This window comes from Anticarsia gemmatalis, chromosome 9 (assembly GCF_050436995.1).
Source record: "Anticarsia gemmatalis isolate Benzon Research Colony breed Stoneville strain chromosome 9, ilAntGemm2 primary, whole genome shotgun sequence".
NCBI lineage: Eukaryota > Metazoa > Arthropoda > Insecta > Lepidoptera > Erebidae > Anticarsia > Anticarsia gemmatalis.
The window spans coordinates 8,872,305-8,898,039 of NC_134753.1; the positions used below are offsets into that span (position 1 = coordinate 8,872,305).

The 25,735-nt window shown below is 32.4% G+C and overlaps 1 protein-coding gene across 2 annotated transcripts in view; it reads right to left on the bottom strand.

Annotated features, from left to right (window-relative positions):
• LOC142975551 (pyrokinin-1 receptor-like) overlaps nucleotides 1-25,735 on the bottom strand; it is a 55,442-nt gene that overhangs the window by 15,683 nt on the left and 14,024 nt on the right. For both annotated transcript variants that reach the window (XM_076118475.1, XM_076118476.1), the window contains exons 2-4: nucleotides 9,531-10,347; nucleotides 1,904-2,010; nucleotides 1,510-1,617 (exon numbers count right to left, since the gene is read on the bottom strand). In XM_076118475.1, the coding sequence (XP_075974590.1) occupies nucleotides 1,510-1,617; nucleotides 1,904-2,010; nucleotides 9,531-10,341 (1,026 nt within the window). In that variant the 5' untranslated portion in view covers nucleotides 10,342-10,347. The remainder of the gene's footprint in view (nucleotides 1-1,509; nucleotides 1,618-1,903; nucleotides 2,011-9,530; nucleotides 10,348-25,735) is intronic.

Genomic DNA, 25,735 nt, shown 5'->3' on the forward strand with positions numbered 1-25,735 from the left:
TTTCGCGGAAAGTGATCCCTCTGGGGTCTCTCAAACAATATTACCCGCAAGCTTATAAGTTCCAATAACAGGAAAAGAGGCGTATAATGTTCACCGGCGCCGCCGTAACATAGGGTTCAATAAATATTCGATATTTTTGAAATTTTCCTGACCGTTATACTAACTCGTGACGGTAGTGGTTCGTATTTAGTAAGTTAATTTCCCAAAGCCCCTTATCTCTCCGTGCAAGATGTAAGGTCAACTGAGGAAATGGGTCACTGCGGTATATTTAAGCGACAGTTGCAACACACCTCTGAGTCTGCCGTGACAAACTTCTGATCTACTCAGTACTTATTTTTTTTATATTTTCCTTACAGTTTAGCCAACAATAGTCCGTTTAATATTAACCTAATTCGAACAATGTGTAATTGATCTTCTACAGGTTGATAAAACATAAAATAAAAAGAACAATGAGTAGCAATCTAACAAGAATAAGGATGAATCTCTAGAGAATGGTTGTATTTCTTTTCCTAAAATAACAATTGTTCAATCTCTACACGTTTACGTAACGAGAACTTAATACCGAATATACCACAATTGTATATTATGTAACTTGGTAAAAGTTCCTAATCAATGAATGGTGACACATCCAATTACCGTAACTAATGTTGACTGCCACCCGCAGTTATTTTATGATACAACGCCGCCTGAAGGGCCCGCACTTCGATATTACAGGAAATGTCAAACTAAAACATATTGGCTCAGTTTATTTACATTTGCTACTAGTTCCCGTAATATGTACGCCGACGCCCCATGCCCTTCAGTCCTTCAATAAAATTGCGAAACCATGTACTGTATCTTATTACTTTCGAGATAAATAGATATGAGTCAGCCTTTACAGCATTCCTGTGTATGTATTAACATGTTTTCATATAAATATTTTATTATTCGTTGACGTGGATAGACTTTACTTATTTTATAGTTTGTGTTTCAGTTTGTTCTAAGCTTTACTTATCTTATTTCTCATCATTATTTTTCTTTGCGTCTCTCGAGATTTGTTATAATTAGTGGTATCTTACTAAAACCACAAACTAAGAGCGTGACTTGCTTAGTTAATCTTATAAGGAAAAGAAAATCTCTGCAAGGTTACACGCAGTTCTTCAAAGAGTATTCAATATTTTAAATAATATCGACCTTATTAACAAACTAGAAGAATAAAATTAATATTCATCGAGCGCTTTGATACTTTTAGAGCTTTTTTAGTTAATTAATCGCTGGACCTGGACGTGGTTGATAATAGTAAAAAATTGCCATTTTAAACTTAAAGCCTTAAGCTTTGCGGAAACTGACCTGTGTAATATAAATATAGATTTTAGCAAAATCAGGCTGTAGGGTTATCTTATACAACCTTATAACCTACTTTATAGAAAAATCAATTCTTCAATTAAATTTTACGTCAGACGCTTTTGCTAATGGAGCTAATTAGAGTAATGAGAATATAAATACAAATATTTGCTAAAAAGTACTTACCTTGAATGCGTTCCTGAACTTATTTGACATAATGTTGTAGAGAAAGGGGTTGATGGCGGTCGACAGGTAATACAAAACTCCGGATAAAAATGTGAGCACGATGTAAACCTGCACAGATAACAAATCATATTGTATTATATAAATATCAAACAACACCATCAATGCTATGTCGTTACACTGACTCTTGGCAACAGTACAAACTTTCGATACATAAAAACGACTTGGGAAAAATTTATAATCATTTTAAAATATTTAATCGCCGAATATAAAATATATTTACTCGAAAGCTGACATATCGAAAGCTGATAGTTTTATTTAGAGAAAGAATAAGATGGAAAAATCAAAAATTATTGCAAAAAAACTAAAAACATTATTTATTAATTAAATATTGTACCAAAAAGAATGTGTCGGAAGGGTGTTCCAAAGTCTTCCCGTAGATAGCCAGCAACCTCTGCACGTGGAAGGGCGCCCAGCAAATGAAGAACGACAGCGCCACGGCAACTGTACCATATAATGTAATATTTAATAACTGAATCTCTCAGTTGACACGATTATGAATACCTAACAAATATGTTTACAGCAGTAACGAAAGTAAGCGTTAAAATGTTAAATTTAAAATGTTACGTGTTGTTATGCGAAATACCACTGAGGAGATATTAGTTTGCTTATTTGATTGCTTGCTTGACCGCCTTATTTTGGACAAACTAATTAGAATTAACTAAACTACGATATTAGCATTCTTGGGGTTGTAAAATTATATTTATGAAGCTAGGCTATATGTCTAACATAACGTACGGATCACAGCTGACGGCTACTAGTGTAGATACAAGATAATGGATTTATGTAATAGTTTTAAATAAATTAACATTTAGATGCAGAATAATTTAAAAACAACGTAATTAAAAAGTATCGTATTTCAATGGTTTTGTAGATTTACAGTTTACGTTGAAGGTTGTAACATCGGAATATGTAATAAACGGACGCATTCGACGCAGATGTCACGAATCACAATACAAATGATTTGACGTCAGCAAACTAATAATTTTCATTGAATTATTATTGAATGTATTCCTAATAACATTGTCTTATGTATTAATTATACTACGCTATATGCATGCTACTAAACGTATCCGTAATACTATTCATGTATGTAAAATCATGGTTTAATCAGAGTTATCTATGTTTCATCTCCCGTATTACATTGCATTATAATATTTTAATCGTATTAATAACGATGAATTGATTACAATCGAACAGTATATCCGTAACATTATCTATGTACTTCCGATGGCTAATAATGAGAATTTAAAATATGTCGTTAATTATTCATTAATAATAAAAAACAGTTATTAAAACACTGATCAATAAGTCAGTACAATTAGTTAGTGTGACCTTTAAATGAAGAATATTATGCTACATTACAAACCTAGAGTATTATGTAATCAAAAAATCTCTCAATCAGTCTCTTAAAATTAAGATATTATTGCTACATCATTTGAATAATAATAAATATAATAAGCACAGGAAATTAGAGGCTCCCAAAACTAGATTTATATCGAACAAAAACATGTAGGCGAGCATTAGACACTGGTTAGAACATGTGAACTCGACATTAAATTTTAAAATATTTTAATTGACAATAATGACATACTTGGGACTTATGTTCGTATATTCAGTTCCGTGTACTAGGCAAGTATAATAATCATACACAGGCTCTATATGTATAGGTATTTGTAGATAACAGATTTTAATGTCTTGAACCGCAGAAAATCTACTTATTAAAGTCATGTGTTAATAAGGCCTATTATTTTGGTAACAAATTAACGAGATTATTATCTAAAACAATAAAACGAAAGTTACATTCAAGCAAAATTGCTCAATGTCCTCATTCACTTTCTAATTTTCTTTTTTTGACAAAATGTAAATAATGAATAGTGAACAAACAGAAAATATTTTTATATTCCGTGGTTGTGCAATGCTTGTTTATTAACGTTGCTTTCCATCTTACACGTTTTACGATTTGATACCACACACATACGATAACACTATGAGATAAATATATATATTTGTTTACCTGAAAGCAAGGAAAACAATTTTATGTTGGTACTCCACAGAGCGAATACGTATGAAGATTCAAATTAATGACACTCTTTCATGCAGTTTGTTTACTTATCATGAATGTCTTGACATTTGCCAAGACGAGTAATACGTCCAAAGAACCAGAGAATATTTTTCTCATAATGAAGAAATGCTATTCTATTTTTATGAAAAATACATTTATTTTAGTATAATACATCAACTTATGTAATAGCTGTACGTATGAATAAATCGGTGGCGCGAAGTAAGCCCTGGACAAAATAGATTCTGGTCGATCAGATATGTCAACACAGTGATTTAATGTTCCTGTATTTTCAACGTTATTTCGCATCACGATAAATGGCAATACTGCTTGTACAGATAGGTATATTATAATACGGTTTCCGCGTTTATGTTCTCAAATACACTGTCCTGTAAATAAATTACTAGGGCTTTGAAATAATTCTCATGTTTATCTCTAGTTGTATTTTGAAGATATTATTACGTCTAGTCTTAGTAATATCTGTCTATTTCAGCTGTTACAAGTTCTACTGCGACTTTTATGTTAGCTCGACCTTGTCTGCGTGTCAATATCTTAACCCGTTGAGCTATTTTCGTGACACCCTTCCTTCTCACATTGCCACCTAACAATGTCATTAAGGCTCCGAGTACATGCCATTCGCTTTACTGAGTAAGTCACGCGTATTGTAGAATAACCTAGAATTTTTGCGAACGATCCCAAGAAATCCAATTAGATATGATATTTCATGTCTAATAAGTATTACCTATCTCAAGATGCGTAGTAGATAAGAGCTAGTAATCTGATTTAGGTCTGGAGTTATATAATCAGTTACCTAATTCTGAAATTTGTTTACAGGAGGTTAGGTTAAATAAATAATATGAATGTTTTAGAAATACCTACCAGAAAATGTACTGCCGGAAGATAATTGTTATAATACGTATAAAGTTCCATTTTATAGTTTGTTTTAATGTTATCAAGAACATTTTATAACATTAGTGCGGCGGTAAAAAGTAATTTAATGCAGCTTGAAGCTATTATCACGAAAACAACTGGTACTTACCAAGCTGCTCTGGCTTTGTTCAAACCATAACCGAAAGCTAAAAAGTATGCTTTGTCATAAAATTTTATTAGAATCGGCACTTTAGATTTCATTTTCAGTCAGATATTGGAGCGCTTGTGAGCACAAGAAGCGCCGTCGTGATGTAGTAAAAGCCAATATGAAAAGCATTGGACTAACTGAGGGAGGATTCCCAAAATATTTTGGGACTTAGAGCACCGAATTAAAGCTGGCAAGAGGCTGGGAAAAAGAACAATGGTGTTGGAACAAATGTTTTGTTTGAATCAGACTATTGTGCCAGACTTACGACTGTAGCAGATATGCGTAATTCAGGCTTTAAGTCACCTCTCCTACCATAATACTAAACGGAACTACACGTGAACAAACGGCTCGACAATCCCGTACGTACAGCAAAGTTTCGCACTTACAAGTTCACATGAAAGCTGGAGCCGCTGAAGGACGAGTGCTTCACGTTTAGCCATCCGTCTATGTGGCGAGTTTTAGTACCTCAAACAATATAACTTCACACTAATGTTTATACTTTACTGTTGTTGTCAGTATTACTCGTAAATTACTTGAATTGTTCAAACTTTGATAGTCATATTGTCGTATTTTGAGCTATCACTTAAATTAATTAACGTTAAAACCTCCGCGGCTAATTCTTTATGTTTGTATTTTAATTTTTTTTCTTTCGTAACCTGTAATTTTGTATCTTTGCAAATGAAATCTTTGGTTAAAATAATACAATCGTCGTAAAAGTTAAAAAGGTATCACAGTTGTTTACGAGTACAATAGCTAGATGCTGAAAAGCGCAATGAAAGAAGCACTTACGCTCGCTTCAGGTTTCTCTATAACGCCTGTATTGTGATAAAAGAAAATACAGATGGAAACACACCCATGCCTTAACAAAGACACCCTACATTATAAAATATTTTATTTCTTGAGCACAAAACTATTTTATTGTAAAAATACAGTGTTAAAGTTATCGGAAAAGGCATTAGTAACATAATGTCTAAACCAATATCTCTATTCAGAGCGATTATAACTAACAAAAACATTATTAAAGAGTCACTGAACAGCAAAATGTGTCTTAAATTCTTATTCAGATTTTATCTCTTTAGATTTCACAGGCAGAGAGAAAAAATATTGTCGTCTATATTTCACCGAATTTAAGTATTTCCGAGGGTTCGTGACAAATACGTCTGCTTTATCAATATCGTTAGGTATTTTGTTAACATACGGACAAAGCTATCATTGGATATTGAGCAGGTATTAAATCAAGAGTCTGTGGCTCTACTTGTTATTAATTGATAAGCCCGATGAAAGTCCAATGATATTATTAAAATGAAATCGATTTTTTGTCTTTCATTTATTGAAAAGAAGGGAATACCCAGTAAAATTTCAATATTTAATTGGTCATTGGCCATTAAAAACATAGGCAAGTTCTGTCAGTTATAACTATAACAGATTACTTACAACTCATCGGTAATAAAATATTAGAAGCATTGATTTATTATTTATTTAATATTTAATACCTTCCATAATTCATCAAATTTTAAACAAGTAAAGATTTGATAGTTTTAATTCACACATAGATTTATTAATAGCCTCAATTAATATTAGTTTGCAATTAACATCAATTTGAATTGTATTTAATTGACAGTCAAAATGCACGATTTTTATTTCATACAAAAACACAAAATATTAACTGTTTTCTTAGACAAAGAGACAAAGAAACAAAGACCCAATTAACCTGCGCGACATAAAAATTACCGTACCCCTTTTATTAGAGGAAATCCTTTTGAAGTAGGTTTGAAATCATTTGTCGTAAAAAGTTAAGTCAGTGAAACCCATTTAATTAAATTAATATTATAAATCGCCCACGCGATGTCTTTTTTTTTGGAATTCGAGGAAAAATAATATTATAAAAGCCATTTAAGCTCAATCACTTTACATCTGTTGTACTTCAGACGTTCAAATGCTTGGTTGTTATCATTGTGCTAGAGATGATTTCAGTAAATTATATTGTTGGGATTTTTTTATACTTTTAAAGGACTATCTTTGCCTCATCTTACATAACGTCGTGTGCCGGGTCACCCCCTTCCCTCTAATATGTGCGAAGGGGGTGATGGCTGGTCCATGTGTCATACTCGTGAACGGGTGCTGCTTGGGGTGACTGGTCGTCCTGGTTGTGGTGAATTTGCCAAATATATATATTTTTAAAGTAAATAGGTATTAATAGATATAATACCTTGTGCCATAGTCTGCTCTTGAGATGCCTCTTATGACTGCAATACTATCATGATGTAAGTAGATGCTCCCATCATGCTTCCAATACACTTGTTATGTTATTAGCACCTTTATATTGATTTAATTTTATATATTATACCTATGAGTGTTCGGTAGTGTTGGTAGCGGCTCCTTACATCATCAAAGATTTATACCTAATAGAAAGATTGTTAAAATTAATTGGCGATTAAAAAGAGTGGCCTGGAGTTTCTTGCCAGCTCTTCTCATTGGCCCTACCTTCCGAACTGGCGGTAAATTCACTCTCTGTATCATTGACTATCATAAGTGTCAACATTTGACCTATATGAATAAATGATTTGATTTGATTTGATTTGATTTAACAGGATAGAAATACTGTAAATGCGTTGAGTAAATTATTTTTATAATTTTGAAATATATTATTAAATAGTTGTAAGAATAAGCTAATCAATCTCAGATAAATTGACGCACGCAATTAACGCCAAATTGATAAATTGTAATACAAGGTATGTACTATGTGATATTGAACGTCGTCGTAAGCAGTCCCGGATTTTGTTTATCGCGTCGCTTAAAAGCGTTTCTCTCGATTTACACTTTACGAACTGTTGAAATTCGAAAATTAATGTTTTGATTCCTGCATATTCGCGAGTTATTGCATCATTCACATTTTACTGTGTCATTGGGTAATAAATACTATTATATCTTATGAATTTTTTGTGACTAGGTGATACTGCTTATTTTTAGAATTGTGTAGTCGTATTTAGTTCACCAAAAATACATTCGTTTATAATATAATGTTATTCTTTTTACTTGCTGCTTTACAGCACCAGGAAAGTTTATCTGATTTAATCGTTTGTACTTTGTACTTCCTTTATACTATAAGAAGTAAAAATATTGTTTGCAGTTTATTACCAGTCAAACTCTGACATAGGCAAAGCACACTCAATTTTACACTACCGCAGCAATCTTATCTGAATTCAAATAGCAAAATATAAAGTAATAGGAGATCTAATCCCGTTAGACTGCTAGGCTTTACTAGGTCGTTTAGCCTATCCTACCCTTATCCACGAGACGCTGTAGAAACTAGGTTGAAACACTGTTCATCTTTTACAACCTGCCATTTCAAGGAAAATGTTCATAAACTCTAAGCTAGGAAAAAACAAAACAAGAATTATAAGCAATTCTTCGAAATTCACATTATCGTATGTCAAATCAAAGATTCGTGCTGCTGATTAACGACTTTTGATTCTGTCTGATAGAAATTTTCGATTGGATGGTAAACAGAAATATTTCGTGCTACCAAAATTAGAGCTTATTCAATTCCCATATAAATCGATACGAACACTTTTCACCAGTTTTCGTTTCGCAAAAAATTCGCAAAGTTTTAATTCGATTTAAATATAGGCGCGATTTATTAACATTTTGTGTTTGTAAAAATGTCGCAATGATATGTTAATGCAAGGACATTAACCTCATGTACCTACTGGCTAAGATCGTGTTTTTTTTTTAGATTATGATTAACTTATTATTTTATTATCATATGAGTAATTAAGTTCTTTTTCTATAAAAAATATGTTAAACATTGTCTCATTAAGATACAACTCGTAAAGAATTCTAAACAAAAAATACATGAATAATTTATTTTTAATGAATTTAAGTTCACTTCAAAAGCGGAAACCGGACTACTAAAATGCTTGAATGGAATACAAACATTGTTCAATACCATAACCTAGATGTTTATAAACAAATTAATGGCGGTTTTCAACTCAAAATAGCGGTGACATTTCTACGGATGTATTTAGTAGTTAGTAGATCGTTTATTAGAGTGACCACAACCCAATGTTCAGTTTTTTACGTCAATTTTATGAGGAAAACCCCGAAATTAAAAGTAAACAGAAGCTAATAAAGATTTATTTCAAGGCTCCACGTGGTACAGGGCCAAAGGGACTTTAACCTCTTATTGTAGACCAATAACGGTAATATTATAATTGTATCGATTTTTTCTATTAATAGCTAGTTTATTTTGAATACAGGTATCAATTTAAATTACAGAATGAAGGCCTAATAAACTATATACTATGGTAAATGACAGAAATCGTTGCTACTCCGCTCCTAATGTTTGTAGCGTAATGTTATATAGACTATAGCCTTCCTCAATAAACAGGTTATCCAACAGTAAAGCAATTTTTCAAATCGCACCTGCATTTCCTGGGATTAGCGCGTTCAAACAAACAAACAAACTCTTCAGCTTTATAATATTAGTATAGATGATAGTTAACTACACATAAAGCTGTTTTCCAAAAAGTTCGTAGGTACTCCCAACCTTCGGAGTCGAAAAAACCATCAGCTTTCGTGAAAGTATTTACTTTAGATATTTATAACATTGTGACTGTTTATTGTTTGTCGAGTAAGATATGATACCGAACAATCGGAAGCGATTTTTTTTAGATTTACGTTTTAATTTATGACGTCGAATGCTTCAGAATTTTATAAGTTTTAAGTTAGGGGATTATATTTGAGTTTATTTTGATATACGTGTGTGAGTGTTGTGTCATGTTATTTCTATGTTATAATCGAATCAGAGGTACTTATTCTTACCGAGCATTCTAATAACTCTCCTTTGCGACGCACCATTCCTGTATTGCATTTGTCCACTAGCTCTCTCGTTACTGTCCACCGATAACTTTTTCACTGGATGCAACACTCGCGAAGTCCGTAACTTAATTCCGATTAACGCGTACAACACAGATATCATAGACATAGGCACTACGAAAAACACAAAACTAGATATAACAAACACTTGGTGCACCCCCACACCCTTCACTGTACACGAACTCACATTCTGACCATTTTCCACATACGACACTATACCGAACTGCATGGCTTGAGGCACAGCTGTACACAACGCAAACACCCATATAGCTATTATGAAGCGCACCGCCCTCGACAGCTTTGACATGGTGTGTGACATGAACGGCCGACATATCGCTATGTACCTTTCCACTGTGAAAGCAGTTATTGTCAACACTGTCGCGTTAGCTGACGTCTCCGAGGCCAACCCGATAGCAATGCAATGTGCCTCGCCTAGCGGATATGTTAACGGATTCCATAGTCGATGAAGTTCAAAGGGCAGTCCGCACACGAGCAGAATGAGATCTGAGATAGCGAGACTGAACAAGTAGAAGTTGGTGGCGGTGTGCATGGAGCGATTCCTCGCAATGACCACACATGTGCTGGTGTTGCCCAATATGCCAGCCACGAAGATAACTGCGTATGTAATGGTAAGAGGCACTAGGAGATCGAGGGCATACTGTTCATCGTAAGCGGCCTGATGACCGGTCACGTTAGTTGTGTTCATCACAAATGAATCTTCGTATTCGTCCATCGTCTGGGGCGCTGGCAGCGTCATTTTTACCTGTGAACAAGGCAAACCTGTTCTGAATAAAATTTTATAAGAGCATCTTAGCAAAATTTGTGTTTACCTAAACAAGCCGCTGCTTATGTATAACCGGATGAAGAATTTATTTATTCTAAATTAAATCAATATTAAAATGCATCAATAAAAAAATATGGTTTGAAATAACGGAAACTAATTCCAAATATCTTGCAAAAGTTAGACCATATAATTATAAACTATTCATATTATACTATACAATAATTATACATACTAAAATGTGTCGAAGGTCACACTAATTGGCCCTTAACGCGGCCAAATAAATGATTAAAACACAATCAAGTTTATTGGATAGATTAATATGAAATAATTAAGTATATTAATCCAGCGACTAACTACTGTTACTAGATGAGTGTTAATGTTAAATGGTTTATTAACTAAATCATTTTAAAGGTGATCAACCCAAACAAGTTTTTTTACTAGTATCGAACGGTCAAGTTTAAACGTATCTGTTTAATGCAAGGCAAGAATTACAGACGGTATATTAAAAACTATTTGTACAAGTTGTATTTAAAAATCTAAATTATTTAGTTTGTATTATCATCACAGCTGTTACTACTGTTTACCAAAGTACTTAGTTGTTTTTTCCTTAATGTGAAGTCTGTATAAAGTAGCTAAATATACAAAAAGTATCGTCGTGATAACAAATATTGATAGCCGTAGCTAAAGTAAATATAAGGAATATATCTGTGTATTAAGATTGTGAATCTGACAAAATTTCTTCTTATAGGTACCTAATAGGTAAGGTATACAAACATAGCTGTGGGCAAACAGAATATAAGAACGACTGCTCCGCAAAGCAATTAGCTAATAACGAATAGGGGAGCCAATCAAATCTTCTTCGGACAGATTTTATTCGTCTCTCGTGTCCCCATCCTCATCTACATAGTCCGAGCTATTTTGTTTTTCTCCATAACCTTGTTTTGATGTTAATGTGTAAAACAATAAAAATATAGGGGAACCTGTTGTTCCTTGGCACTATGTGTACCTAGGCCACTGGGCTCGTTTTCAAATATTCGCGAGATACTAAATTCTACTGTTTATAGTATTCGATACGTCACTACAGACTATTCAATGTGAAGTTAGTCGCATACCGCCATTAAGCCGGTGTTTGGTGTTATCGACGCTGAAACTTTTTTGCGTGAAAAAGTAAGTATTTCTAATATATTTTGAAGTCTAATAGTTTTAAAAGTTTTCTAATAGTCACTTAACTGTTATATGCTATCGGTTCTTTGATTTTACAAGTCTCAACACAATAAAAAACTTACGAGATACTTAACTCTAAACTATATAAAATCCACCGTTTTAGTGAAGTTGGAGTAGTGTTGTACCTCGGTCACTGTCGATCAGTTGTACCTTGGCCAGTGGCCAAGGTACAACCTGGATGTTGTACTTTGGCCAAGAGAATATTTTATTAAATTATTTCACATTTACGTAATAATATTCCTAATTAAATATCTTTATTATTTCAGAAATCGATGCAAAAATCACTTAAAAACTGGAAATGCCCTGAAAAAGAGGATTTCAATCTGTACCCGATGAGTGACATTGTCGAAAAAATTTAACAAAAACCCCGCAAAAAGTTAACAAGAACAGAGAAATTTATTATGTTCCAGAGATACAGAAGTACTGGGATTTCTACTAAATGCTTAAGGCTGAATAATATATCTACATTATTGATAGTGTTTTTATAATAGCTAGTCCAAATGACTGATTAAAATTTAAGAGAGAAATAATAATTTATATATAGGTAAAGATAATTGTTTAAATATTTTGTTTTCCATTTGCTATGCTATATAGGTATATTGATTTGCTATATTATATTATGTGATATCGTTGCTGCGCCTGCCAAGTTCCACATGTGTCTTTTGTGAGATTTTGGAAAACTTTTTCTTTTATTTGGGACACAAGATTCATTTTTTTTAACATCAAAATACACATATGGAGTTTGGCAGGCGCAGCGATGTGATGTAACGAAACGGTGGCAAAAAGTTAGTTGTTTTTATTTAAATATTTTGTTTGAAAAGCATAAAAATAGCTATGAATATAATTTTAATTTTGATCATTTCTAAATGTTGATCATTTGAGAATTTTTAAAATGTTTTGTTAAATACTGTATACTGTAATAATACTGTGTACTGTAATAAATCAAATAAAATGATTTTAGTTAACAAAACTTGATAATTTGCTTAAATTACCCCCAAATTTCAATGTGGCCCAGGTACAACGTACTACTGGCCTAGGTACATAGGGTATGTTGTACCTTGGCCACATTTCCCATTTTTTTCTAAATTTAAAAATATTATGTAAGTATTAAATATACATTTCTGATATTTTTTTGGTGAGTACCCAAATAATTGACATTTCAAAATATGCAAATATGATTTGTGTGCTGCACGTCAAATCACAATAAAAAATATATTTCTAAAAAACCGGCCTAGGTACAACAGGTTCCCTTATACTTATTTATAAACTTCTATGAATGGCTGGATATTGGTAGGTTGCTACAAAATAATTTTTCATACATTTTGCATAGCCAGCAGCAAAAGTTGCTGAACAATTTCAATTTGAAAGCTTAGTTTAGTAATATTGAATATTTTATCTAGTTTAGCCATTGTTATGCTTGCTGAGATTAGTAATAGTTGGTATACATTCATTGTTGTAGGTATTACAAAATAATTTTTACCAAAGTATAATTACCTACCAATAAAACTAGCAACTAACAATCTCTGTATAAATAAAAATAACATCATCATTAAAAGAAAAGCGTTATGATACTTAGTTACATTTTTAATTATAATAATATTATTGTTATCAAAAAGTTATGGAGTGAGTGCTTGGTAATTTCCCAGAAGGGAATACCTATACGATAATTTGTATTAGCAGACCAATTTATTACATCACAAAATATTAATATTACGTGTATGGGTGAGTAAGTTATTGATCATCCATGTGGAATATTATGTACATACGTAGGTTTAATAATATGATATCCGCAAAAATTCGTTTAACTACGGTAGATACTTATATCAAACGGCTAACAAGTATGAGAAACAATTGAAGCTCACCTCAAAATGTTATAAAAACTTGGTATTTCCCTGAATAATACGTTTAATTTATACCAAACTGACGATTTAATAAAAACATCACTTTAATTACGACTATAACGCGTGTATCTTAACTATTTTGCAGTTATATAACTCGAGTAATTTGAGTAGATTGTGTTGTTAAAGATTATTAGATTGTGTTGTTTAATATATTACATCTTCAAAAGGCGGCCATTATCCGGTAATTGGCTCTTATTATATCGCGAAATAATCCGCGAAAAGACATCTGTGTCACAAACGACTATTTCTAAATCTTTCTAAATAATTATAATTAAACCATGTGATGTGCCTTGACCCGTGTATAGTGGATACTATACTAAACCAAAAACACTACAATAATGTTAGCCTGTAGATACTGAGCTAATATCTCACAATATCATACTCAAGGTCCTAATACCATTTTCCTAGTCAGCTAGATTATTTATATGGAACTCAATTATATAGGTAACGTGAATACATCTACGGTTTAGACAAGTATGGTCTCTTGATTAAATAAAATTTTGCCAATTTAAATTGTTGCCACTGTTCTGAGTAGTCTACGCGTTCGTATGTAATAACCATTTCAACGAATTACATTACGCGCCCTAAATAAAAGCTTTATATAACTTATTGAAATGCAGCTAGGAATATGACTAAAAGGAAAATAAACTGTTATTTGCATATACGTACAACGTGGTCTGCCTACTCTAAAAATAGTTCAATAATGTATGTACTGATATCTAAATATAGACATGAAGGTATTTGACATCAGCCTGAGAAACCCAGGTCCAATTTGGAATTCCCCGCATCTTACAAAGATAAAATTACTGTGGATATCCCTTACTTGATTTACGAAAACATTAATTTAAATTTTATTTTAAGACAACCTGTTTCAATACCACGACTTTTATAGTACTTACAGCATGTCTCCAAACAATACCAGCCTTATGTACCCGTAGAACTTTTTATTAGGGGCAGTATTAACCATAAAAGCTACAACCAGACACCCTTGAATATTAACTAGCCATTTTTTACAATATATCTTGTTTAAAAATCTGATGAGCGCACAAAACAAGAAAAATGCTGGCTGACTCAACAAATGTATTTATTAAAATAATATTTTATAATACTGATCATTTTCGTATTCACAACAACAAGGTGCAACAACAACGATTCAACAATTGTATTTTTTTAACAAAAGAAAAGTATTCAGAAATATGCAAACAAAAGCTTTTGTTTGTGAAATTTCATGATCGTAACTCGCTCTACAAAATAATATAAATTTTTGTTTCTGAACCAAAAATTTGGGTCCATTTACAACGATCGGATGTTTGAATATTTCGACTAGCATAGTTTGGTGTCATTAAGCTCTTGTTACTCGATTTGTTACTTTAACATGCATATTTTCATAAAATTCGCCTGAAATATTATATTTTTCATATAATATTTTAACATAAAAGCTAAATGGGTTTCAGCGATCCCTTTGACCTCATATTTATCGGCAAATGGCTCTCTTGTGACAACGGGAGAAAATGGCCTAATAAAGGTCAGTGAAAATATTGGCACATTGAATGCTACCGGTTCGTAGTATTAACGAGCATTGCTGTAGATTTATCTCCACCATCGGTAATTCAGTACCTATCAGAAAAACATATTTAATTAACAGAACTGATCTTTCTGTAAACGTCTATACTAACAATAATAATCACATACATACATTATTATTTATGCAAGATACACCTTTATAAATATACAACTTATCGGGTAATCACCAATATATAATATACAAATAATGTTTGTAAACATTTCAATCGCTTTTAAGCACTAATTTTAGACATGCCTAATAATAGTAAAGGAAATCATTCCATTACGCGGGTTAGCAACTGCTTACCCAATAACAGTATCAATTTATTCTTAGATATAATCGACCACATACTGCATCCATAATATTCCACAATCATTGTTATGAATGGCCGCCAATTGCGCTTGCCGAGCCGGTCGAGTAACTGCTACAATGTTTATTGATATACCTATAGTAACAAAACAACTTGGTACAATTATCTGAGGTAGATACAGTGATATCTAGAATATCCATTTTTACTTTTAGAAAAGATTTTGGTAGCTACTTAAGTCATATTACTTAATTTCAGGTATATTACTGTAGATACACTCGAAATAAACGTTATAAAGCCATTAACTCAATTCGATTTGCGGCGGATTTATAAGCTAAGTCAGAAATGTTTGTGTCCTAATCCTATAGAATTCGTATCATCACAAAACAACCGGGCCGTAAAATTTTATGGCAAACTTAATAAAGAACTTAAAAATGATACCAGTTTTGGTGTCGTTCTACGCCAAGGCTCGAGACTCGCGATGTTATTATGTCTTTGAAAGTAGATCACTCCGGGAGAGTAATATATTAAACATTCTCCATTTTGAAACGGGTAAGAAAGAACCACTTCTTAAATAAGAATTGTTTTTAGAACAACGTAACTTAAAATATTTTTTACCCTCTAGTTGGTTATGATGTTCTTTGCTCGTAAAAAATATCAGGTTTGCTTAATGAAATACATAGAGCTTGATTGTTCTATTTTTTATATGCTTCTTAAGTATTTATTTCGTAGAGGCGGCTTAACAGTCTTTGAAGTACGAAGTACCACTGTCTACCTTTATTTGTAGGTATACAAAAAACAATTATCATAGTAACTTATTTTCAAACGCCTAGGGTAATACAAACATTTAGACTATGAAGTAACTTTGGATATATTTTTAATGATAATATGTATAGAAATCCAATATGTTGTATTGGATCACACATGTTTAAGTAGGTAAAGTCTTAGTGTTTGCTTCAGTTTCCTACAATAGTCTTAAAATATTGTTGACCGTTGTCTTTATTTATTTATTTACAGGTTACTCAACAGGTATGTTATGGTATACATAAAAATCACAAACAAATATAAAAAGATCAATAAAAATATACAACTCAACGATAAAAGAAATAAGTAAATCCTAGCAAGTATGAAAAACTATAAGGAAAATTCGACTCTACTCTGTATGTTGGGAAAACACCAACAAAGATTAATTTGCATTAGTCTACAGAATACCAAGCACATCTAATTTAGTCGCAAAATACTTTAATTCTCTGAAATTCAAGAGCACTAAAACAGATGTCTTGTTTCTGAAAAGCGTAGATTCACTCTGCTTAATGAAGGTCCCAAAACAAGTGAGTCTATTTATAACAAATGATAAGTACGTAGTATTACAGAGATGTGTACTTCCACTAAAGAATTTTCTAATACCCCCGTATATTTTCCCAACAGTTACTACAAAATAAAACTACATTTAAGGGAGGTCGTTGGAAACAAAGGCCTGGTTAATGGAAACTAAGAACATTTGAAACTCTAAGCATTTGGAAATATAAGTATCTAAAAATTAATAATTTAAGACACATGTGTATTTTGAAATATACAACGTGTCCCAAAACTCAACGTCAAAACGAAAACCTGAGCTAGGCCGAGTTGTGTTGGCTCTCAAAAAATAAAAATAAAAAATCTATCTCGTGTAGTTTAAAAATGACAACCACTTTTGTAAAATTGCCACCCTCTGATGAGTTTAGTCTACTGTGGCAACAAATGACGTCTTTTCTAGTTCTTTTTTTATGTGGAGTATTCTTAAGTAACGCTCCCACAAAATTCAATTCATTATTTGCACACAACTTCATTGGAATATCAGAAAATATCCCTTTTATGGCGAATTATGCCGTGAAAATAATTTCATCACTCAACTTTGACAGTCTGTCCTGAAAAATAATTGTACTACGCTTTGTCGGCATGTACCTTCAAAAGTTGGCGCATTTAATGAGCTTTCGAAAATGGTATAACACTTACTAAATTATTTCATAGACGATGAGAAAATAAAAAAAATCTTAAGATAGACTTCTAGATGACATTAGAATAATTTTGAGAAAGTTTTATGACGAACTAATAATACGTTAAATATCGACTATCTTAAGATTTTTTTTATTTCCTCATCGTCTATGAAATAATTTAGTAAGTTTTATACCATTTTCGAAAGCTCATTAAATGCGCCAACTTTTGAAGGTACATGCCGACAAAGCGTAGTACAATTATTTTTCAGGACAGACTGTCAAAGTTGAGTGATGAAATTATTTTCACGGCATAATTCGCCATAAAAGGGATATTTTCTGATATTCCAATGAAGTTGTGTGCAAATAATGAATTGAATTTTGTGGGAGCGTTACTTAAGAATACTCCACATAAAAAAAGGACTAGAAAAGACGTCATTTGTTGCCACAGTAGACTAAACTCATCAGAGGGTGGCAATTTTACAAAAGTGGTTGTCATTTTTAAACTACACGAGATAGATTTTTTATTTTTATTTTTTGAGAGCCAACACAACTCGGCCTAGCTCAGGTTTTCGTTTTGACGTTGAGTTTTGGGACACGTTGTATATTATATTATTGATATTGTTATTATTTATGAGGAAACGTGTTGCTACGGTGCTCGCTGGCGATTAGGAATAACGGCCTAACATTAAATATATGCACGAACAGCTTAGATGACTCGTAAAATATCTTAATTTCATAACTTAAATCAAACGGAGCATATTGGCGATTCTAAGAGAGACATTCAAAAACACTCAAATAACTACATCTATACACAATATCAAAAAATGTTAAAAAACACACAACAACAAATTAATAAAGTTAATGAAAACAAATGATCAACAATGCCATTCCATTTGCTCATTTAGTTCTAAATTCTCATTATGTCGAAGCCTACTAAGATTCCTAGATAGTAATCCTTAACGACCCAAACTCACACTTTCGATTTAATTTAATTCGTTTTATTAGTGTTACCTATCGGATTTCGGCCGTAAAAACAGCCTTGCTTAATTAACGTAATATGAAGTTATCTTTTGGATCGAAAACGAATCTAATTAAACTGTAGGGCAAAGATTTCATTCAGACATCAATCTAATGGTCAATATACCTATCGACAAACCAGATAATTCAGTACCTCGATTCTGTACATTCGATACTAACGTCACGCTATCGAATACCATACATTTCTATCGAGCTACTCGTTAGGAAACCGGCAGCAATCCGGCAGAGAATCGCGACCTATCGAGTATCGAAAACTTGACATTTAAAGTGAGAAAAAGATTCGTTCTGAAAATTTGTTCTTTAAATTAAATTTTATTGGTAATAATTGTGTATAAACTAATTTGAAATATATTATATAGTGGATAAAAAATAATCATGAAAGGTATTATTCTCATAAATAATAATTATAGTCTACTTTAAACGGTATTAGTAAAAATAAATCAATAATATAAATATCATAATTAATGTTGTTCAACGAAACATTATCAACACGAAAAAAGAATCAGCGTCTTTTTTTTTCTACGTTGACGCAGGCAAAGGAGACAATGCATTTTCAGCCTCGTTGGCCGCGTCTTCCTAAAATTATCTAATATAAAATATTTAAATAATTTATTAAAATTAAAAATGGAAAGAACATTTTATTTCGAAATTCGAATTTCGAATTGCACCTACGTGCGCTCCAGCTAAAAAAAATAATTTATTTAATTTCTTTTATTTCAATGTTTGGTGGAAAATGGCGCCATTGAAGAACATAGTTGTTGCGAAAATCCGCTAGGGGCGCTGATCAATTTTTCAAACAAATTTTTTCGATAGCGAGTCGGTAGTCGATACTCGATAGTTGTACAGAATCGCGGTACAGCTAAGCAAATGTAATAAATAAGGTCGATAAACTAACTATGACAAAAATGTATCTTTGAATGAGGTCTCTTACCAATTGAGTGAAAAACAAAAAATAAAGTTGATATAAATGTAGACTGGGTTTTTTCTGATCGAAACACAAAATATAATCGGAATTGGCAGGAGGTAAGTGAACAAAAAATAAAGTAAAGGCTTTTATGGTAAAACTGTTTCAGCAAAAATGTTTGGTCTGGGTCTATTACAGCATTGATAGCCTTTAACAATTAATTTGCGCCATGTGAGATAAAAAACTCTAAGTTCTCGTACTTTTTTGCAGGATAGCGTCACGTAGCGCTAATTTGATTATAATCATGATATACATCTAGGAGTACATTAAGTATGACCGTCAGTAAGTACATACATTATAGCAGACAGACAGCTAGCGTAGTGACTGCCATCGGTCCTTAAATGAAACTGATTGGACCATTCTAAAAGTTGCACAGGATTAGAAATACCTTCGGAGAAAAGTTTCTAGACAATGGATCAACCACCTGGCTGAAATAACCTATTTTATCTGTCGTAATTCTATTGGAACTGCAAAAGAAATCCTATTCCTCACGCTATCCTACTTAGATCACGCCCTGCTCATAAGTTTTGTATCAATATTCAATAGTGAACACCTTTATTACGTTCACTCACGTACATGAACTTGTAACCCGTAAAATATTTCGCTGACCTGGCCTCTACTAAGTAAGCTTGTCACGTCACCTAGCAATGTGTCCACTCTATCCAAATCGTATCTTCTCTGATATAAATTTATAGCCATTCGTTTAAATAAATGTCACTTACCTACCTTTTATTGCGACGGTTTTTCTACCATATTCATGTAGGACGTTAAATGTAAAAAGTTAATGAACATCATTTACTCGTAACACCAGTTGGTCTATAAATACTATTTATATGATCAAACATTAACATACAGAATTAATATAATATGTAGAGGCACAGTATTGTTTTAATTGCTTGAAAATGTTACATTTTCGATTTTATATCTATGCATAAATGCTCAAAAAACTTGAAAGTTTTTACAGTTATAATAATTATTGTTGTCGTTCATTTATTTTATCAATAAAGATGAATTATGAGTTTTATTTCCTTAAGCCAGTTAATAATATGAGTGATAATTGATTATTATAATAAATTATTCATACATTCATCATCACACTATTAATTTGTACGCAATTGTAAATTTATTGAATTTTTTGATTAATTTCCATTATGTTGGTAATAAACGGTAATTAACATCAAAATACATCTGTGAGCATGTCTATTAAAAATATATTGACCCATTAATTATTTGTGCAAAGCCCTGTAAACGTACAAACATGGTATTCTTTCATAAAGATTTGTTTCAATAATTAGCTCAACGCAATTTTCACTACCAATGTGTTATTTATAGTACAGATTAGGAACCCTGTCTGCCCTTCACTAAAACACATGATAAGACCATGAAGGAGCGGCATCCACTTAGATCGATCAGGGAGATAATATTGCTATTATGTCCTACTTTAGTGACCATTTACAAAAAACACACCCGCAAAACCTAAAAAGACAAATGAAGGCTTTAGTAACAATATAGTCGTCAATATTGTCAAATACCCCGGCTAGACTAGTCTATTATTGGGATCTATATTCGTGAAAAAATAATGGTGAATAATAATAGAGTAAGTAGAACAGTTATAAAGAATACTTAACGCCCGGTATAATATTAATACGTAGAATGATTTTCCACATTACTGGTTAACCAATATCGCCTACGCATATTATGAAATAGACGAGAAGGGTATGTAGGGATCAATTCAAGTTTAACGAGTCGTCAACAGCAGCTGAGACTGAAAAGCATATCGGATGAAAAGCGACAATCGTACGTTACGCTCGGCGCACTCGTGGTGTCGCTGCGTTCAGAAACCGACATTTTCCGAACGGACATTGCTTGTGATAGCTACGGAAACAGGATGCTGAAGGATGTTTATCACTATTTGAGGGTACTTACAGCTTGTGCAAAAAAATATTTTATGTCAATTTAACATATATTTCCTAGGAACTATCAGATAAGATCATGTTAAAGCAAAATCGTAGATATTATCTTCCATTCGTAATATTTTAATATTCTTAATATTCTTTATTTGAATCAGGAAATGTAATGCTAAACTAACTGATGTGATGTTTTTAGTTGATCCTAATCACATATGTGCGAAAGATAAATGTTTGTTTTTCCTACTGGATAGTGAGTAGAAGCGTATCATATCATCCTTCGCGTTCCCTCCCTTCTCATATCCACATAATATGTTTACACACACCATATAAAAGCAATGCGATAAAATATTATTATGTATCTAACTGCCGAAGTTAGTGTCATGAGGAAAACCCTCGAATGTTGTAAATCCTACCTGTCAATAGAATGAGCTTCGGGAGACTCCTTCTGCCTATATATTCGCTGTGAAGGCCACATCCTTGGAATTAGGAACAAATGAGCGAAAAACTTCCGTTAAGGCCGCGGCCGTGAGCCAGCTGCCGACGCCAAGCCGCGCGCCTTCACGAATCGTATAAAAGCCCCACCAACCCCCGTCTTAACATTCCTTGCCTTTTTGACAAATGAAATATGCGAGCTTTTGAAGAGGATGTCAACAAGTTCTGAAGAATAACATTGGCTGAACGGAAATCCTGATTTTATCAAACTTCCACTTCGCGAAATGTTCAAAAACATACGTTAGCGAATAAAGGTAAAGTATTTTCGTATCGTATTATCCATAAAACGCTCATTGTACTTCAACATATTTGATAGTCGGTAAATAACGTGTATTTTATTTAATCACTAACCCCCGGTTTAAGAGCGTTTTTTTATATGAGTTTAAACGCTATTGAATAGATAAACTACCGTTAAAAATACTCAAAAACCGGAGGTAAGTGCAGCCCTAAAATTGAGTAGTTTATTATTTATTTTATTTGCCATATCATTTTTTGTGACACTGCACTATTTTTAATACGTTGACAGTTATTTTCAAACTTATCCACGTTAGTTATATGATATAAGTATAATTATTTGTTATCAGGATATTCCCGCTGACGTGAATGGGCACCTAAAAAATAAGTGAGGCGATGTAATATAAAATAACTTAGAAAGTATGTATATGTGCACCATAAGAAAAAATGTACCGTGGACATTGACCTTTAAGTTCTTCTTGATAATACCATCAAATTAATGGAGCGAGCCTAGTGTGATATTCATGAGCCTTGTTATATTTTTTGTGGTTCGGAACTCGACATTCAAAAACTAGACAAGGTAAAGGGGCTGTATCACTATGACCGTGGCAATCATAATGTTACGTTATTTCTGTATAAATCTACATATTAAGTCAATCGTGTTGAGTTTTGGAACGAAATGAAAAAGAACTTATTTAAATATTGCTGCAATTCGTAATAAGCTTAAAAACATTTAACAAACTTTTACTGATTTGTTACAGTGTGCTGAAACTGTGCTTATATGGAATCAGTCCTAATCCTCTATTAAGACTAATGTAATATACATGTGTATTTTCAATAACTACCTATTTCAAATTAATACAGATAAAAGGTTTCTAATTTTTCCTTTACAATTAATGGAATGATTTTTCCAAGGAAAAGGTTTATTCCAAACGTGCGTTTACGAAGTTAAGTCAAAAAAAAGTAAACATACCTCTCTAGAAATAAAGATAATAAAATAAGTTTTGACTGTCTACATCTGTATGATCAATATGATCACCACGTGCTAGAAAATGTGATCCATAAAATTATTATACGAAAATAATAAACGAAATAGCATCAGCTAAAATCTAAACAGCTTTTAACAATGAATAGAAGCTTTGTATGATAAACTTTGATTTATTACAAGCTAGCGTCGAAGCCACTTAATCACGTGTATTCATAAATTAATTCAGGGAGTGAGATGTCAATTAGGTTAAACACCTTTTCATTGTGGTGATTTTGACTTAGCAACTCTAAAACAATGGCTAGCGAAATTTTCATTTGATTTACCTTTTCATAAATTTCATCAAAAGAGAAATAGTCAGATGCGAAGCCTTAAAGTGCCCAGCCAAGTAAACAGACGAAGAAAGGGGCCCATTTACATTGTGAAATCAATAAGAAGCTGTTAGAGAGGTACTCTCTGTTATGGACCATTGTTGATTACAAGTAAGTGTGTAAGTCTATGTGTGGATTAACAAATGTTATGAATATTTCTATACGCGTGGCTACAATTCATTTGTCGATAACAATATTATTATACTATATGTAGCTATTACCTGAAAATATATAGACTGAAATAAGTGTTAAGACAAAATCCTTTGTACTGCAGAGATAACATTTTAGTCTCTAACCTACTTTCAAATTCGAAATAAAGTTTTTTGGGTTAAACGCATCTAAACAATAATAGTGCTTTTGGTCTTTATCTGCACTATACATTGTATTCTAATGAGCTGAAAGGTCCGGAAATAATTCCAAAATACGTTTCGTACTTTCAGTCTCGGTTTACGCTTTCACGTAGATTTTATACTCCTTTTGTGTGTCTGTTTGGTACAACCACAACACAGATAGAGATAGAAATGTTAACAACGCTTTGTTATTTAAAGCTATCAGAAACTACGGTCGCATTTTAAACGTAACATTTGTTTATTTTTCAATGAATTTCAGTGTCTCTACATAAGTATTTTTATATAGATACATGAAGAACAGAATTTCGCTCAATACAAAGAGGTCTGGATACCATCGAAAATAATCGTAGTTCTGGTTTGTAACAATGGATCATATTGTAGTCTAATCAAACTTTGGTATTCAAGGCAAAATAGACATACAATACTATTCATACAAATACGTAATAATAAACTATATCTAATTTAATCAGGTATATGAGTTCAGAAGCTCATTCAGATTTAGATAATACTTGTTATCTTAATTCATTCGCAACATTGTTGTTACTGACTGAAGCTCAGCAGATACTGAGATATTCTTGTACCTCTTCATTCATGAGTCGATGAAGATGTTTCATTCATATTAGTGTTAGTCATAAATATCAATATCGTAACAATGTAGTCGCTGTGTTAAATTGCACAGAATATCATTTGAAGCGAGCACGGAACAACTATTCAATAAATCTGACTGTGAAATATCCACCGGTGCATCTAAAATACTGGCACGACCTCACTGTGATAGATGCTATAATTTACACCGTATATTTTGTTGGGTTTTCATGCGCACAACAGGGTAAAAATATGACAAAATATCATTTTCTTTGCATAGTGTTCTTTATTTCATATAGTTTTAGTTTTTTGGGTACACATTTTCTGATAGGAGTGATATTATTAGACTGGTTGCTTCCTCGAAATATCAAATCCATAAAATATCACAACAATAAATATTACTTTCCTTTAAGTAACAGACGATTTAATAAATTGTAATCAGAAATGACTTTATACCGATTTTTCGAATACTGAAAATTAAGCTCTAGATCGCCGATGTATATGGATTTATTACCGGTTACTTAGCGTTTCGAAGTATTACTAGGTACGTTAATTAAAGGAAGTATTAATTAATATATTATGCTTGATAGGGTCGTTGCTCTTGACTTTCACGTTCTACTTAAATAAATATTGATTGTAATATCGTGACAGAGTCTAGTGTATTTCTATATATCCGCTTAGTAAATAGGCTGTTTAGTCACTATCTAAAATAAATCTAAACATATTATTATTACAGCAACATTGATATTTAATTACATCCTTTAATAAATAGGTACTAAGTACTAAATAAAAAACACTACACGCTCTACATGCAGCATAGCTCAATAAGTTTTTGGTCTTAATATACACATTATATTTGGCATGTTTTTTAAAAAGAATCCAATTATACAAGACAATTTACGAAGCTTGAATATTAAAAACTCGCTCAAAAGATTAGCATGGCTCATAATGACAATAAATTTTATACTTAACTAGCTGACCCGCGCAACTTCGCTTGCGTCACCTAAGAGAATGGGTCAAAATTTTCCCCGTTTTTGTAACATTTTTCGTTGCTACTCCGCTCCTAATTACCGTAGCGTGATGTTATATAGCCTATAGCCTTCCTCGATAAATGGGCTATCTAACACTGAAAGAATTTTTCAGATCGGACCGGTAGTTTCTGAGATTAGCGCGTTCAAACAAACAAACAAACAAACAAACAAACAAACTCTTCAGCTTTATTATATTAGTATAGAATTAATTAAAAAGAGGATTCATGAATATAAATAGTTTTTAGATAAAATATGTTTCTGTCAAATATAATGTTTGTGACAAAAAATCCATAAGCCACTTTGAAGTCTACTTTCTTCGTAACTCGATACCGGTCAATATTTACTAAAGCGGGTCGTGTGACGTTCCATTTAAGGGTTCCCATCTGTTCGTATACTGCAGTTATCGACTAAGCTTGTGTGCTTGCCTTCACTCAC